Source organism: Mus caroli, unplaced genomic scaffold, assembly GCF_978045245.1.
Source record: "Mus caroli unplaced genomic scaffold, Mus_caroli_1 scaffold_20, whole genome shotgun sequence".
Lineage (NCBI taxonomy): Eukaryota > Metazoa > Chordata > Mammalia > Rodentia > Muridae > Mus > Mus caroli.
The window spans coordinates 57,149,722-57,166,085 of record NW_028227275.1 but is presented as its reverse complement, the minus strand read 5'-3'; the positions used below and the strand labels follow the sequence as shown (position 1 = coordinate 57,166,085).

The 16,364-nt window shown below is 45.4% G+C and overlaps 1 protein-coding gene across 3 annotated transcripts in view; it reads left to right on the top strand.

The window, feature by feature from the left end:
• Pc (pyruvate carboxylase) overlaps nt 1-16,364 on the top strand; it is a 108,858-nt gene that overhangs the window by 45,020 nt on the left and 47,474 nt on the right. Inside the window, exon 1 of one of the 3 annotated variants that reach the window (XM_021151255.3) lies at nt 1,030-1,109. The exons of the other annotated variants lie outside the window; for them this stretch is intronic. Within the exon in view, the coding sequence (XP_021006914.1) occupies nt 1,104-1,109 (6 nt within the window). The 5' untranslated portion in view covers nt 1,030-1,103. Of the gene's footprint in view, nt 1-1,029; nt 1,110-16,364 lie in introns of those variants that run through there. 3 annotated transcript variants of the gene reach the window in all.

Genomic DNA, 16,364 nt, shown 5'->3' with positions numbered 1-16,364 from the left:
AGACGAGAGTCTCTCTAGTGCAGCTCTCTTTCGAAGCATTGTTGGGAGGAGGAGAGAACCCCATTCATTGTTTCTGTCATACCATAGAGAGTAATATAGGCTTCTGTGAGAGGGTGGACTTGGATTCTTGATTAAAGGTTAATCTCCCTTGCCCCAGACAGGGTTTCTTGGTGTAGCCCTGGCTGTTCTGGAACTCTGTAGATCAGGCTGGCCTCAAGTCAGAATGCCCTTGCCTCTGCCTCTGCCTCCTGGGTGCTAGGATTAAATGTGTGTGCCACCACTGACCAGTTAGAGATTTTACAATTGATTGTGGCCGCTGCATCTTGGATGAGAAGACTGTTAACCCAGGAGAAAGCTGAGAATCTTGTTTTCTTTTTGTTACATGTCCTCTTAGGCCATTTTAGACAGTAGGCAGCTCTGAGCAGGGAATGGTGCTGCCAGGACCCCCTAGACTGGGTAACTGTCAACCCAGGTCACCTAAGTACCAAACAGATCTCTCCTTTAGGGTTGAAAGTACCAGGAGATCTCCAGACCTTTCCTTTCTAACGGCAACCAGGGCAGTGGATATACAATTTAAGTGTTGGTGTTCTGAACCAAAGTTTGAGGCAAAGCCCAGTGACAGTAGACAGCAGCTCTCTTTCACTATAAACCAGAATAAGGGTGCCCTGGACTGGCCTAGTCTTCCTTGGAGCTTAGTTCTAGAATTCCATACTTTTTTTTCTTAGCTTATCAATTCCTTTATTTTAGGTAGGAAAAGGAGAAGGCTTTTTTTTTTTTTTTTTTTTCTGGAAGCTTATGCTGATTTGCAGAGCTCCTTCTCCTAAGCAGAGCTTTTCCACATGCATTCCTGAGGGGACTATGAGTTTTCCAGTAATGGGTTACTGGAAGTTACAAAGGGCTAAGTCCACCGTACACTTTCTGTGGTTCCATCTTATTCTCCCATTGGGTTTATTTCCATAACTATTTACCCAGTTGGAATGGACAGGAGAGCCAGGAAAGAGAACCTGCCCCTGCACAAAGGGCATTTTTTTTTTTTTTTTTTTTTTTTTTGCCAAGTTCTGCCAACAGTAGTGTGTGTTCCAGCAGACCCTGGGGCTAAAGAAATGCAGGTTGGTAAGCTTGTTTATTGGGGTGAGGGGGCAGAAGGACAGGACGGGGACTGTGAGGAGCTTTGAGGGGAGTTAGAGTCAGGGTGGAGAGTACTTAGCTTGAAGAGCAGGAAGATTCGAGCAATTGCTGGCGCCTGGACTAAGAAGAGAGGAGACAGAACCAAAGTGGGGCCTTGGGCTGGAACCAGGCATCACCCACCAGTGCATGCTTGTCAGAGCTGGGATTGCTGCCCGGATACCCTCTCTCCTCCTTTTAGCACGAGACTTTGGGATGTGTAGTGGGAACCTTGGAGCCTGGCATCCTGCCTCCTGAGAGTTCCTCTGAGGGAAGGCCACCAGCATAGCCCTTTGTGGGTGGGGCTGCATCACTCCACACCCTTAGTTTCTGTGTAGCTGCCTGGCATGGAGTGCTGTGCTATAGACCTGGCTTTGGGTACTGCTCTGTAGCTGAAGGAGTAAGTCTCAGATACCTGCTGGGAACACAGTAGGGAAAAGAAGGCCCTGACATTTCCTCTCATCAAAGAAGCCAGCAGAAGGCCAGAGCCTGTGCAGTTACTGCTGTGATCATACTGTGGAGGAAAAGCACAGCGCTCAGGAGCACGCCCCAAGCCCATGGGGGCCTCTAGGGGATCCTCCCTCCCCTGTAGCTATCTGTCTCCTGCAGCTGGCAGCTTCTGACTGGCGGTTTGGCAGGATACTTGAACCTTAGGCACATTTCAAACTCAGAATTGTCTCTCCCTGTCATCAAGTGGAGAGTGAAAGAGGAGCTGGAGCAGCGCCTGCTGCCCTGCTCGGCCCATGATTGGTGCTGTCTGATGACCTGGTGAGCCTCTTCTCATTAGCCCAGCCTAGGGGCTTGCAGGCATTACCTTTAACCTACCTTTAACCAGCTCTGGTATGGGTGGCAGAATTGCCCCCTAGGGACAGAGCATGTTTAGAGTTGAATTCAGTGCTTCAGCAGAGGTTACCAACCTGGGAGTCATCTGGGTTTGTTAGCAATTCATACTGCCTGATCCTAGCCTCTCAGTAAAGTCTTTCTTTGCTCTCCTTTTTTGGTACCTCACCTCTGGGCCTCACTGAGGGACTGGCCCAGTAAGGCGCTACACTTAAAGTATCCTGTTAGCCAACAGGAGGGAGTGTGAAGACCCAGGGACTCACTGTTGACTGTTTCCAAGGTGGCTTGATCACCCCAGAGTTGGGAGACAGGAAGTGTTTAGACTTATAATTCCTCACTCATTTTTGAGGACAAACCTTTCAAACCCGTGATTGTGATTATATTTTTAGAAGTACCACTGTTTGCTCAAGAGTGGCTTCTGGCCCTGGCCATACCTCAAGGAACACTTTGGAGTTCCTTCCTCCAAATGCTCACGTTTCTCATCTTGTTCCCTTTTGGCACACATTGACCCTTTGGGATGCTCTTGAGTTGTATTCCTGTGCAAGGATAGCCAGCTGTCCCATGTAATTATTTTGATCTATGTCTAAGCCCAGTCCCAGGAGGCAGTTGTGACATTTCCTATATGGACCTGTGTCACTGGGCTATCAGAATGGTACTAGCAGAGTAATACTTAATGGTTCAAGTCCTTCATGTATACAGATCACAAAAAAAAAAAAAGTTTGTCTGGGGCCACACACATCTAGGGGTACCCTGCCCAGGGACTGCCCATTGTGCCTTCTAGTTCTGCTTAGCAGCTCTGGGCCTGGACCAGAAGAGAGGATAAGGGCCTATTGTTTGTCCCTGGGCCCTGAATAGCACTTTGTTTTCCTTCTTCAGCTCTAGCCAAGTGGCTTTACTGTGGCTGTGGGCGCTGGTGTTACAGTCTCATCGAAAATAAAAAATCCATTCCCAGCAGCCCCCATGCTGCTCACTGTTTGTTATGGGGGTACAGGGCTTTGAGCTAGCGAGGGGTCTTATGTTTGTGACTTCTGAGTAGGGCCCATTTTAGGCTCAAAAGAAGGCACCTTCCCTATGAAGTGCCTGGATCCAGGCTTACTTGGGTCTAGGTGAGAGAAGTATCTTCAGGAAGGGGTGGGGGGTCCTGGGGCAAAGGCAGGAGATGTGGGTTGTGCTTCCCTTCCCTTCCCTCGCTGTCCTCCCACCCTCTCTCCCTAGCCATCCACTCTCTATACTGGCCCTCTAGTTGGAGGTCAAAGGAAGGGAAAGGTGGTGCAAGGCCGGGGAGTAGGAATTGTGTTGTTGGGTTTGGCAATCAGGAAGGAGCCTGTTCAGCCAGCTCTGTATTTGGAGGCCACCCGTCCTGCAGGCACAGGTGTCTGGGAGAGTCACATCTGCTCATGGCTCCTCATAAGTCACACAGCAGGCGTGGCTGTTTGCTTTATTATCCCACTGCCTTCAATCTGGGAGGGCGTGCTGTCCTCACCCAGCGGTTCTTAGCGGCTCCCCAGGCAGGTCCTTAAACCCAGGCAACGGTGGCCTTCAGAGCAGAGCCGTCTTCCTAACGCTCCCAACAGACCGCTTTTCTTTCCACCAATGATGTTAACTTAGGGCAAAATTAGACACAAAACTGGCAACATCTTTCCAGGAATGAGCTGCACACAGGGCACCATCCCAGGCCCTTGCCCTCCACTTCATTTAACGCTGACCTTAATGAAGCAGATTTATTTAATCAACACTAATGTGCTGTGCTTGGGCACTTGTTCTTGCCGTTCTGTGTGGTTTTACTTACCAGCTGTGGGGGTTTTGTGGGGAAAGCTCACTCGGTTGTATGAGTTGCACGTTGAACTTGATGGGTTTTCAGAATGCACTGATGTGAAACTGTGGTCATGACTATAGATACACAGATTCGAGCGCTTTCTGAACTCCATCCCCCCAAAAAACGAACATTGATGAATCTGTTGCTTCAAAGTAAATAGCTAACAATTCATATAGCCTTGGTGAAATTAGAGCTTGAAAAAACAAATTAGAGTTTGTCCTGGGCTGGGTGCTTTTAAAATACTGAAAGGCCTTTCTAACAACACTGACCTTGGTGATGGTGTTATACTGGTGGTGTTTTAGTAATTCATTTCAGTCTGTGCCGTGCTCCTCTCCATGAGAACACCGTAATGCAAGGAGCCAGTATTTTCCAGATGACCAGCACAGGAGATTACGAAATCATGTTGGTCAAAAAACCCATTTACAAATTGAGAAAGGCCAGTGATTTTTAAAGTCACAGAGTAGGAAAAGTTCATGAGGTTTGAGATTTCCTGTCACAGAGAATTGCTTGTCTATTGAGTTCGGATATAATGTCAAGGGGAGTAGCCTCAGTCATCTAGAGGTTATTAAAATATTTTCTTCCTTTTGCAACTACATGTCTGAGCAAGTCTCAGTCTTCCTCATGATTAACATCACAGTAGATTAAACCATAAGAACATATGTGATAGGTGCTAAGGATTGAACCCTGGTACACCGGACGGACACTCGGGAGGCAGAGGCAGGCAGATTTCTGAGTTCGAGGCCAGCCTGGTCTACAGAGTGAGTTCAGGACAGCCAGGGCTACACAGAGAGAAACCCTGTCTTGAAAAACCAAAAGACCAAAAAAAAAAAAAAAAAAAAAAGGATTGAACCCTGGACTTTATACAAGTTAAGTAGGTGCCTAGTCTTCATTAAAAAGTTGCTAACTTAAAAAAAAATGAATTTTGGTAAATTTTTTGATGCATGCTTCATGAGTGCTATAACACAGAAATAAACTGAAGCCCTAACACTTTTTTTTAAAATAAAGCTTTACTGATATGTATTTATATAAAATGTACTCTGTGTACGTCTGTGCTTGTGTGTGTTATGTATGGTGTTCTGATATCGGTTGTTCTCCATCTTATTTTTGGGGTGTTTGGTTTTTTTTTTTTGGTTTCTTGAGACAGGGTTTCTCTATATAGCCCTGGCTGTCCTGGAACTCACTATGTAGACCTGACCTTGAACTCAGAAATCCGCCTGCCTCTGCCTCCCGAGTGCTGGGATTAAAGGCGTGCGCCACCACGCCTGGCTTCTATCTTATTTTTTGAGACAAGATCTCTGATTTTAGGCTGTACCAATGTGCTAGACTGGCTGCTAGGAAGGCTTAGGGGTCCTGCCATTTCTGCTTCCCTAGGGCTGGTTACAGATGCTCACTGCTTCATACAGCTTCTCCATATGTGGTGACAAGAGTTGAATCAGGCCTTATCTCTGCAATCATCACTTTACTGGCTTGTTTTTTGAGACTGGGTTAGAATTAGGATTGACCAGGGAATGTGCATTTTAGTTTTAGGTAGCTATTTTTTGAGACAGGGTCTCACTTTGTATATCAAACTGACCTGGAACTTACTATGAAACTCAGGCTGTCCTCATACTTGTGGCACTTTTCCTGCCCCAACCTCCTGAGCTGTGGGCTTATAGGCATGAGTTACCATACACAGCCCCAACCCCACCCCGCTTCTGATACAAGACTCATTATGTAGGTCAGGCTGATCTTGAACTTAAGAGCTCAAGTGGTCACCCTGTCTCGATCTCCCAAGCTGCAGGGATTTTAGGCACATACCACTGTGACTGGCTAGAATTTTTCTTCTACCCTTTGTTTTGAGACTTGAACTTGCCTCCCCTCATCTCTGTATTCTAAAATGCCGTTATTACAGGCCTAACTGGCAAAATTCATCCCTTTAGGGGCTGGCGAGATGGCTAAGTGGTTAAGAGTGCTGACTGCTCTTCCGAAGGTCTCGAGTTCAAATCCCAGCAACCACATGGTGGCTCACAACCATCCATAACAAAATCTGATGCCCTCTTCTGGAGTGTCTGAAGACAGCTACACTGTACTTACATATAGTAAATAAATAAATCTTTAAAAAAAAAAAAAAACAAAAACAAAACAAAAAAAAATTCATCCCTTTAACAGTGTGTAATTCAGTAGTTTGAAATTCAGTGTTTTTTTTTTTTTTTAGTACATTTACAAGGTTGAATAACCATCTTCACTATCTAATTCTAGAATATTCCCATCACCCTACAAGGAGACCTTGTGACCATTAGCAGTTGCAATTCCTCCCTGTTCATCTCTCTTCCCAGCTCCTGACAACTGTTATGTGCTTTGTGTCCCTGGACTTCACTGTTTTAAATGAATTGTATTACTTGTACCTTTTTGTATCTGACTTCTTTCACATAGGTTGTTCTCAGAGTTCAGTCACTTTGTAACAATATTTTATTTATTTATTTATTTTATATGAGTACACTGTAGCTGCCTTCAGACACACCAGGAGAGGACATTGTATCCCATTACAGGTAGTTGTGAGCCACCATGTGGATGCTGGGAATTGAACTCAGGACCTCTGGAAGAACAGTCAGTGCTCTTAACCTCTGAGCCATCTCTCCAGCCCCAACAATATTTTATTTTTAGGTGCCTGAATATTTCATTGTATGGCTGTCCCACATATTGTTAATCCGTAAGTAAGCTGATGGATGTTTGGAGGGTTTCTACCGGTTGCCTGTTGTGAACAATGCTGTTATGACTACTTGTGCACAAGTTTTTAGGTGCACATATATTTCCTGATATCCTAAGAGTAGAATTGCTGGCTCACATGGCAACTGCTTCATTGTTTGAGGAGCTAGCAGACTGTTTCCCAAGTGGCTGCCCCATTTTATTCCCCAGTAGCAGTACAGACGACTTCCAGTCTTTCCAGGTCCTCACCACTACTTACCATCTTGATTTTTACCGCACTCTAATGACTGAATTGGCCTCTTGCTTAGTTTGAGTTATGTCTTCCCTGTGGCTAGGGATGTGAAGCATCCTTGCATGTGTTTATTGGCCATTAGTATATATTAAGATTGGCATGGCAGCTGGGCGTGATGGCAATATGCCTTTAATCCCAGAACTCAGGAGGCAGAGATAGGCAAGGCCAGCCTGGTCTACAGAGTGAGTTCCAGGACAGCCAGGGCTACACAAAGAAACCCTGTCTCAAGCCCCTGTTTACCACCCTCCAAAAAACCGGTTGACATGATGCTAAGTCTGTAGATCAGTTTTGGGTGTGTCTGCATAGTCATCTGTGAACATGAGCATGTTAATTTCTTTAAATTACCTATTGTAACTTTCAGTGTGTAAGTCTTCAATTGCTGGAGTCTGTTCCTCAGTGTCGCATTGTATTTTCAGTGCTTGTGTTACTCTCTGTTTAGATTTTACTTTGTGTTGTTTAACCAACTCCACACTTTGACTCCTTTCTCAGCTGGACTGAGGATGGCACTGGGTCTCCATCAGGCCTTGTAGAATGCTGCCTCAAAGCAAGAAGTCTGTAGTTTAATTTTTGTTCCTACTGCTTCTGTGTGAAAAAGCCACCACTCTTTTAACGATGCTCAGGATGGTGGGGTGACTTTCCTTGAGACACAGCTCAGGTTGACGGAAGCAGATTGAAGAATAGGATTTTTATTTCACAGCCTATTGCTTCCTCTGGCCATTACCCTGTATAGGACTGTTGCTCTGTTCTTAAATGCCTAAAGATTGTATCTGAGTTTCTGCCTCTTGTACATTGTAGCTCAAGGCATGATAGAATAGAGAGGGTGGTCTCACAAAGATTGGATATTGGGGAGTCACTGTACTGGGCATCTATAATGTGCCACGGTCTCCCAGGTATTACAGAAAATATATTACATTGATGAGTTCTTAGAACGACTCCACAAGGTTATTTGATCATTCTGCTTCAATAGGTCAGGAAACAAAGTCTCAGCAGGTGATATAAATTTCTAAGTTGAAGAGCAACTTAAGCATTGAACTTGTATTAGTCAGGGCCCTCTCTAGCAGTGGTTCTCAATCTTCCTAATGCTGTAACCCTTTAATATAGTTTCTCATGTTGTGGTGACACCCAGCCATAAAATTATTTTAGTTAGTACTTCATAACTGTAATTTTGCTACTGTTATGACTCACAATGTAAATATTTTTGGAGATAGAGGTTTGCCAAAGGGCTTGTGACCTTCAGGTTGAGAATCACTGCTCACTGCTCTAGAGGAACAGAACTGATAGAATGAGTGTGTGTGTGTGTGTGTGTGTGTGTGTGTGTGTGTGTGTATGTGTGTATATATATGGAATTTTAGAGTGACTTACAGGATTGGTTGGCAATAATGGCTGTGTATCAATGGAAAGTCCAAAAATCTTGTAATTGCTCAGTCCGTGAGACTTGACATCTCCGTTGGTCTCTAGTATAGGCCAGAATCTGAAGGAAGAGTCTCTAATGTTAGTGTAGGAATAAACTTGCCAGTGAGAGCAACGGCAAGTAGGCAAAGAGCAAAAGCATCCTTCTTCCACGTGTGTGTGTGTGTGTGTGTGTGTGTGTGTGTGTGTGTGTAGGCTGCCACCAGAAGGCATGGCCCAGATTAAAGTTGAGCCTTCCTACCTCAAAGGATTAGAATTAAAGCTCATCCCACTTCAATGATTTAATCAAGGGGAAACCCCAAGTGGTGGCACACACCTTTATAGAGTTTTTGCAACTCTTGAGGCAAAGGCAAGCAGAAATCTGAGTTCTAGGATAGCCTGGTCTACAGAGTGAGTTCAGGACAGCCAGGGCTACACAGAGAAACCCTGTCTTGAAAAACAAAAAACAAAAAGAAAAATTCCTCACTAGTGTACCCAACTGATTGGGTTTTAGTTAATTCTAGCTGTAGTTAAGTTGATAACAAAGAGATAGCTATCACCGACTGTTGTTAATACAACTCTGAAGCGTAAGCTGTGGTGCTAGGAGAGAGGATGGTGAATCTATGTACACTGTGTATGCGACTGGACTGAGGACTCTACGGAGATGGGGAAGTCCTACCAACACTGGTTGGTTGAATCAATCCAGAAGCCTTTGTTCTTTGGCTTGGAACTATCACTGCTTAACTAGAAATGCCCTTCTGGGGACAGTGAGGCCTGGGAGCTTCACTCAGTAGCCCCATTGCCTGTGATAGGCTTGGCAAAATGGTGATAAACTCTGAGGGGTGGAGTGCCCTGTGGTGGTGGCCTTTGGTAGTAGACACTCATTTGACTGTTGTAGGGCTTACCTCTGCCAGCACATGGTGAATTTGTTAAGTGTGGTGATCACTGCTTTCTGTTTCTCCACAACACGTAGAGCTGTGTAGTAGGGTCTTCCTTACAATTTCCGAATAAAAGAATAAGAGAAATTCCCCCTGTCCTCTACACAGAAGTCACACAAATTCAGTGCCTCTTGGCTGCATTGGGATTGGTACGGAGAGTGTTGCCTTTAGAGGGTCTCCAGCTGCCCTGGCAGAACAATCAGCTTTTATAAGTTGGAACTGGACTGAGGACAGGAAGGACTGGGGCAGGTACAGAGAAGTCTGTCTTGTCAGCGTTCCCACTCCTGAAGCTGAGCTTCCAGTGTGTCATTCCTAGCTCGGGATCACCAGTTGGCTTGATATGGCACAGAATGACCTGGCCTCCCCTTGTGGAGCCAAACAAACCTGGCTCCACAGACAAAGAAACAAACAAAAACATCTCTCTTCTGTATCCTTGGCTTCTGTACTGAAGGAATGAAAAACATTGGGAAATATGTTAATGCTGTTACTGCCATATAGTATATGGTTAGTCCTGTGTTGATTGCTGGCTGTGTCTGTACTGAGCACAAACAGACTTTTTTTGCCATTATTTTATAAATAATACAGTTTGGCAATTATTTACATAGTATTTGCCTTGTGTCAGGTCTGAGTCATGGAGATGGCTGGAGTGTATGGAAGGGTGGACAGGGAGTCCTATGCATGAAGAACAGCATTTTTGCAAATAGGTTTTGATATCTGAAACAGTCTTAGAATCAGTCCTGTTTTGTTACCAGACAATTGCAGTACTGTTGGTGTTTTGGGGTATTTTACAGTTGAAAAAAGATTTATTATTTGTTTGTATGTATATGTGCCTGCATGAGTTTCCAAAAGAGGACATTGGATCCCCTGGAATTGTGCTGTGAGCCGCCTGATGCAGGTGCTAGGAATGGAACCTAGGTCTCTCGAAGAGCAGCACTAAGTGCTCTTAACTGCTGAGCCATCCCTCCAACCCCATATCATTTTAGAGGGTGGAGGGAATGCTAGATTTTCTATATCAAAATTGAAAACAACAGAGTCAGCAAGTGTCAGGCCCCTGTCTTCCCTCCCAACCTGATGTGTATAGATTGGTCCATCTGCCACCAAAACTAGAATATCACCCAGCTTGAGCCTGAGCATTGTCAGCATCCCCAGAGCACTCTGGGAGAGCAATATCTCCTTCCTGCCTGAGGCCTATTCCTGACCCAGGGAGACCCAGAGCTGGTGCCTTTTCCCAGCTAGACTGAATGAATCAAGTACTTTAGATTTGGATGGCAGGTATGCGCATGAGGTTCTCAACTCTCCACTCAGTACAATGGAGCTAAATGCCCCATCCTATATTTCACCATGGTATGAGAATGTTGATGTAACATATCTATAGGAATTCTCAAGAGAGTGGTCAAAATCTGTTGTAGATGTGTTTCCTCAGCCATTTGTGGTTCTCAGGGCTCAGAGGACCAGACTTTCCAGTCCCATACCTACCCAGTGACTCCAGCAGAAATTGTCATAGGCCACAGCAGCACTAGGAAGGGAAGTGGAAGCTGATACCATCAGCTCTAACAAAAGATGGAGAAGAGGTGGAGGCCTGACACTGCCATGGGGCCCTGGAGGGTTCAGCTTCCACTGGCTCTTTAGAAGAGTTGCATCCAGACTGTGCCCACCTAGGGCCTTGACCAAGCTCAGAGAAAGCTGTACTTTATTAGTAGCTTCTCTGGATGTGGCCAGAACCAGGCTGAGCCCTTTTTGAGCAATTGCTCTTTAGTTCAGAAGGTCGAAAAAGAGAGCAGTGGGCTGTGCTGTCCCAAGTAACCTTGTCAAAGCTCAGCTGGGTGCTTTGGTTTTTATGATGGCAATGTGCTTAGCAGGAGGGGCCCTTCCTGTCTTCACCCTATGGTCTTGAGGCCAATAGCACCAAAGCAATCTTTGTAGCATATAGCATTTAAAAGGCTACTTTCTAATAAAATCTAGTACAAGCACACAGACCTTAGGTAATGTGGCCTGGTGAGGGATCTGTCTCTTGGCTCCAGTGGGAGAAAGGATCGTCATATTACCTGTTCCCTGGTGGACAACCGAGGTGACACTAAGCAGGAAAAAGCTCTTAGCCTCCTCTGCTGCTTCCCCTAGGCCAGCTGTTTCATCTCTTCCCTGTCTGGTCTTCCCAGTCCTCTGCCTTTGGAAATTCAAGTGTCATTGCCATTTATTCCTTCCATGGGACCCTGCCAAACCTAAGTGGGTTCCTACTACCTCTCCAGGCTCTTGGGGAAACCTGGTTTTGATTTTGGTTTAGACCCCTGGGTGTGTGTGTGTGTGTGTGTGTGTATGCACATTATGGCCACTGTTACTCTCTCTAGAACAGATAGCTTTCCAGCAAGAAAAGGAGAGGAGACATTCTTGGTACAGATCTTAAGGATGGGAATCGAGTAGAGGGTGGACTAGATCATTGCTCATGGGTCTGTGGGAACATCTGTGGTTGGAGATGGCAAAATGCTGCCTGATAATGAGGATAGATCCTGTCTCAGAGTTGGATAGAAGAATATGGGCTGTAGATCCAAAGCTCTAGGCCAGCCTGCCTGTATGTAGGAATGGCTTGTTGGAGGAAACCAACAAGGGTCTCTTGTGGAACTGGCACAGCTGCCAGAGGTCAAGGGAAGGTCTGTTGTTGTTCTTGTTCTTCTTCTCCTCTTCTTCCTCCTCCTCCTTTTTTTAAAAGATTTTATTTATTTATTTATTTATTTATTTATTTTATATGAGTACACTGTAGCTGTCTTCAGACACACCAGAAGAGGGCGTCAGATCCCATTACAGATGGTTGTGAGCAACCATGTGATTGCTGGGAATTGAACTCAGATGTCTGGAAGAGCAGTCAGTGCTGTTAACCACTGAGCCACCTCTCCAGCCCAGGAAGGCCTGGTCTTAGTCTGGCTCCAAGTTAGGGCCACCCTGGGCTGTGACGTGATGTTTGTGGCTAATGGAGCTGAAGGCCTCCTGTGTGCATGTCGACACTGGAGGGCAAAGGTCAACTTTATAAGGCTCAAGGTCTTATGGATTGCAGTGAGGGAAAGTGCAGCCACTGCTCTGTGTAGCGTCAGAGAACTCTCATATTTGCTTGGGAGGAAACTTTCCCCTCAGTTCAGGAGGAGAGTCGATAAGGCCCCATGGCTCTGGCTCTTTATTTAAACTGCAAACAGCCCAGATGCCTGCTAAGTCATGGGGTAGCAACTCAAGGAGACGGGAGGCTATGTGTGTACATATGTGTTCAGGAGGCAGATGACGGTGGGGTGGAGGTCAGCGTGCTTCAGTTGTTTTCCTCTATCAAGCCCTAAACCAAACCTACATCAACACTTAATAGGGACTGTGTGCTTTCTCAGTGCTTTCTCAGTGTGGGCTGGAGAGGACAGGGATTTACTTGTATGGCTTATGTTCCTGTTCAGGAAACCTAATGTTAGGAGGGGGTCTGAGACAAAAACACAGTCTGTATTAATCTGAATTAATCTGGAATGATCTACTTGTTTGTTTTCCCCTGGAAACTGGGACTAGAACCAGTGACCTTATACATGTTGGTTAAGTGCTTTGTCACTGAGCTACATCCCCCAGCCAGAATGATCTTGATGAGAATGAAGTCAGTTTCACAAGTGTCCTCTTTATCTATTCCGTTTATCTGCAATCCTAACAGTGCTCAGGTTTTCTGAAAGGCTCTGTCAAGATTGAATGAATGAATGAACACTTCTTCCTCCACTTTGTGTGGGTCCTTCCCTTAACGTTGTACACCTTCTGCTTATGGGCGCCACTGGAGCCTCTTACCACTTGTCATCTACCTCGAACTGCCCTTTCTGTAGCACAAGTGTTCCCATTGCCCCAGGCAATCCTGCTACCTGCCTCAGCTATTTTTTTAGCTCTTGCCAGGTGACATTCCATTTGCCCCTGCCCAGCCCTTCCACCCATTTTGTTCATGCCATATTTCTCCACCTGGCATTTCTCCATCCCATCCCTGGCCTTTGTTTGCTGTTCTTGGGAAGTGGTTTGAGATGCAAACAGCTGGGGTGTGTTGGGTGTGAGCACCACTTTAATAGAGAAAGAATGGTTGGGGGTTTGGGGGCACATGGCTCCTTCCCAGCTTGGCAAGATCCAACTGTCTGTCACGGTTTTGCCGGCCCCCTCTGTGCTGATCACCCCCAATCATTGTGGTGCCTCTCTGTACTGAGCTGATGATCTTTCCAAGGCTGGCCTAGCCTGGAATCGCGCGCTGCTTGCTGTGGGTGATTATCAGTTGGTGGTGTGTCGGCTCCCCTGCCAAGAGCAGTTTACATGGATTCTCATGTTAATCTTCCCAAATGAATATCTGAGGCTGAATTATTCTTATTTTTATGTTTCAGGCAAAAGAGCTTCCCCCAGGCAACCTAGTTTATAAACACTGGGGTGGGGGTAGGGAGTTAGGGTTTGCTGGACCCTGACCTGAAGCAGAGCTCTGCCACAGGAGGTGCTCAGGGTTGTCTCATTGTGGTACACTCGCCGAGCACGTGTCAGAGCCTGTGAGCCAGGGCTTTCTGCAGTGCTCGCCTCCGTGACCCTTTCTTTCAGTTTCCTCAGCGGCATCACAGCTTCTTCAGCTCTCCGTCCGTCCTTCCATGGTGTGGGACTTTGGCCACTTCTCATGTGTGAGGGATTTTCTCAGATACAAGTTGTTTCAAAGTTTTTAAGTTTTTAAGATTTTAAGTTTCTGGGAGCAGATTTTAAACAGAATCCATGCTTCCTCTTACCCTCTGTCCCACAACAGTGATATTGGCAAAATGCTCAATAAGATGGCTTTGATCACACGGCCTCTAGTCATCCTCCTTTGGGTATGAATGATCATTTATAGTCAGTGAAGAAACCGGGCAAACAGCCTGCAGATGGTTTGAGATTTAATTTAGCTCAGTGGTAGAGCGTTTGGGCCTGGGATTGCGTCCTTAGCTTGGAGATAGGGGATGATAGGCAGACATGGATAGGAAAGACGGGACAAAGTCACAAACAGCGGGTTCATGAGAAAATGCTGAGCACCACTACTCACCAAGGAAATGCTACCGGAGCCAGGAGACACCTCCTCCCGCTAGTTAGACGAGAGTTACCAGAGGGACACGTGAAGCGGACCATGTAGCAATGTGCCTGTAGTCCTGGGGAGGATCAGTTCAAGTCTGAGAACCAATAAGTGTTGATAAAGAGTGTGGGGAGAGGGGTCCTGCACATTGTGGTGAGAATGTAAACTAGTGCAGTCACTAGGAAAAATAGTGACTTTTAAAGCTTTTAAGGTTTTAAAAGATTAAAAAACTACTGCTGGGTCAAGGTGGCACACACCTTTAGTCCCAGCACTCAGAGGCAGAGGTAGGCGGATCTCTGTGAGTTTGAGGCCAGCAAGCTCCTGGATAGCCAGAACTACATTATCAATACCCTGTCTCAACAAAACAAAACAAGCAAATTATGGTATGAACCAGCATTCTCACTATTGGATATACTAGTATATATAATATATAATATGTATTAATCTTATGCTTTTAATATATTCAGAGTTTTAATACATTTTTTTGAAGTTCTGAAGTCAACATGGAAAAATCTTTAAGTTTACTAAAAATTTGCAATATTTCGAATATAAAGGGCTAGGTGTGCTTGGTGGCACATGCCTTTACTTCCAGTATTTGGGAGCTAAGGGAAGGTGGATCTCTGAGTCTGAGGCCAGCTTCATCTATGTAGTGAGTTCTAGGACAGCCATAGCTACGTAGTGAAACCCTGTCTCAATTAGTAAAGTACTTATTGTATAAGAATAAGGGCCAAAGTTTGAGGAGCAGAACCCACATAAAAAAGCTGGGCCTTTTTATTCCCAGCTGGAGAGAGTTCAGCTGTTAAGAGCACTTCCTACTCTTTTAGAGGCTCCTGGGTACAATAGGGAGCTGACTGATTCTAAGTTCACTTCCTTGTTAGCTATAGCCACTGCCCTGGCTCACAGGCCGTTTTCTAGATCTTAGAGCATGGGAAGATCCTGGCTCCAGGAGAACATTTGCATTCCAATTCAATTTTATTTTGGTTCAATTAAGTATGTTTGGAACCCACACTATGAGCAGGCACCAGGCCAGGTTCCTTGGGTGGGAAAACTGGGGTTCTGAAATTGAATGGCAGTAATAATTCTGGAGTTTGCTACTTCACGTGGGTCTTGAGGAGCCTCATTCTTCTTATCAGTAAAATTTGGGTTGATTGATTATATCCCTGTGAGATTATGGGGAAAATTCAGTGAGCTAAAAGGTGCCTGGCATAGAGTAGGCAGGAAATGAGTTCTTTTGCTGTGCTCCTGGAGCTAGTTGTGTATACCACATTTACATGACAAAGATGAGGCAGATGTGTGTGTGTGGGGGGGGGCATGTGGGAGGACAGCAGACCCTTTATCCTTCAGCGAGGGTCCAGGATGCCTGAGTCCTCATAGTTTCAAACTCTTACCTATACACTACGTATGAATAAATCAGGTTGGCATAAATCAACAATATTTGTTATAACAGAACTTCCTCAAAATATTTTGGTTTTGCTCTTTTAGTGGTGGTGGTTGTTTTGAGACAGAGCCTCACCATATATTCCAAGCTGGCCTAAAACTCCAGCCCTCTTGCTTCTGCCTTCAAAGTGCTGGAAGTCACACACACACACGCACACGCACACACCACATTCCTGCCCCAATTTTCAAAAGCTCTTGTCCTTCCACTTGCAGTGCTGCTCTGAGATGACGCAGACCTAGTGGTGGCATGAACAAGGTACTTACTCTAGTACTGGTGGCACAGATATTTTGCAGTTTGAGGTATAGCAACAAAACTATTTATTTTAATTTAATTTATTTTTTCTTCTTCATTGTTTCATAAATCCTTTTTTGTTTGTTTGTTTTTCAAGACAAGGTTTCTTTTGTATCCCTGGCTGTCTTGGAACTCAATCTATAAACCAGGCTGGCCTTAATTTACAGAGATCCACCTGCCTCTGCCTCGGAGTGCTGGGATTAAAGGCCTGTGCCAAAAAAAAAAAAAAAAAAAAAAAAAACCCTTCCAGGACTGAGCATGCAATTGGGACCGTACATGTTCTGGCCAAGAGGAGATGCAGGGTCATGGACATGGGGTCTGCTCCCCCCTGCAAACTCATAGCCTGTATCACCACCACCCCTTCCCTGGCTACCTTGACATGTGCCTGCTCCTGACATTTCAATAAAACCCAGCTCGGGTCTGTGTCTTGAGAGTTTTTTACA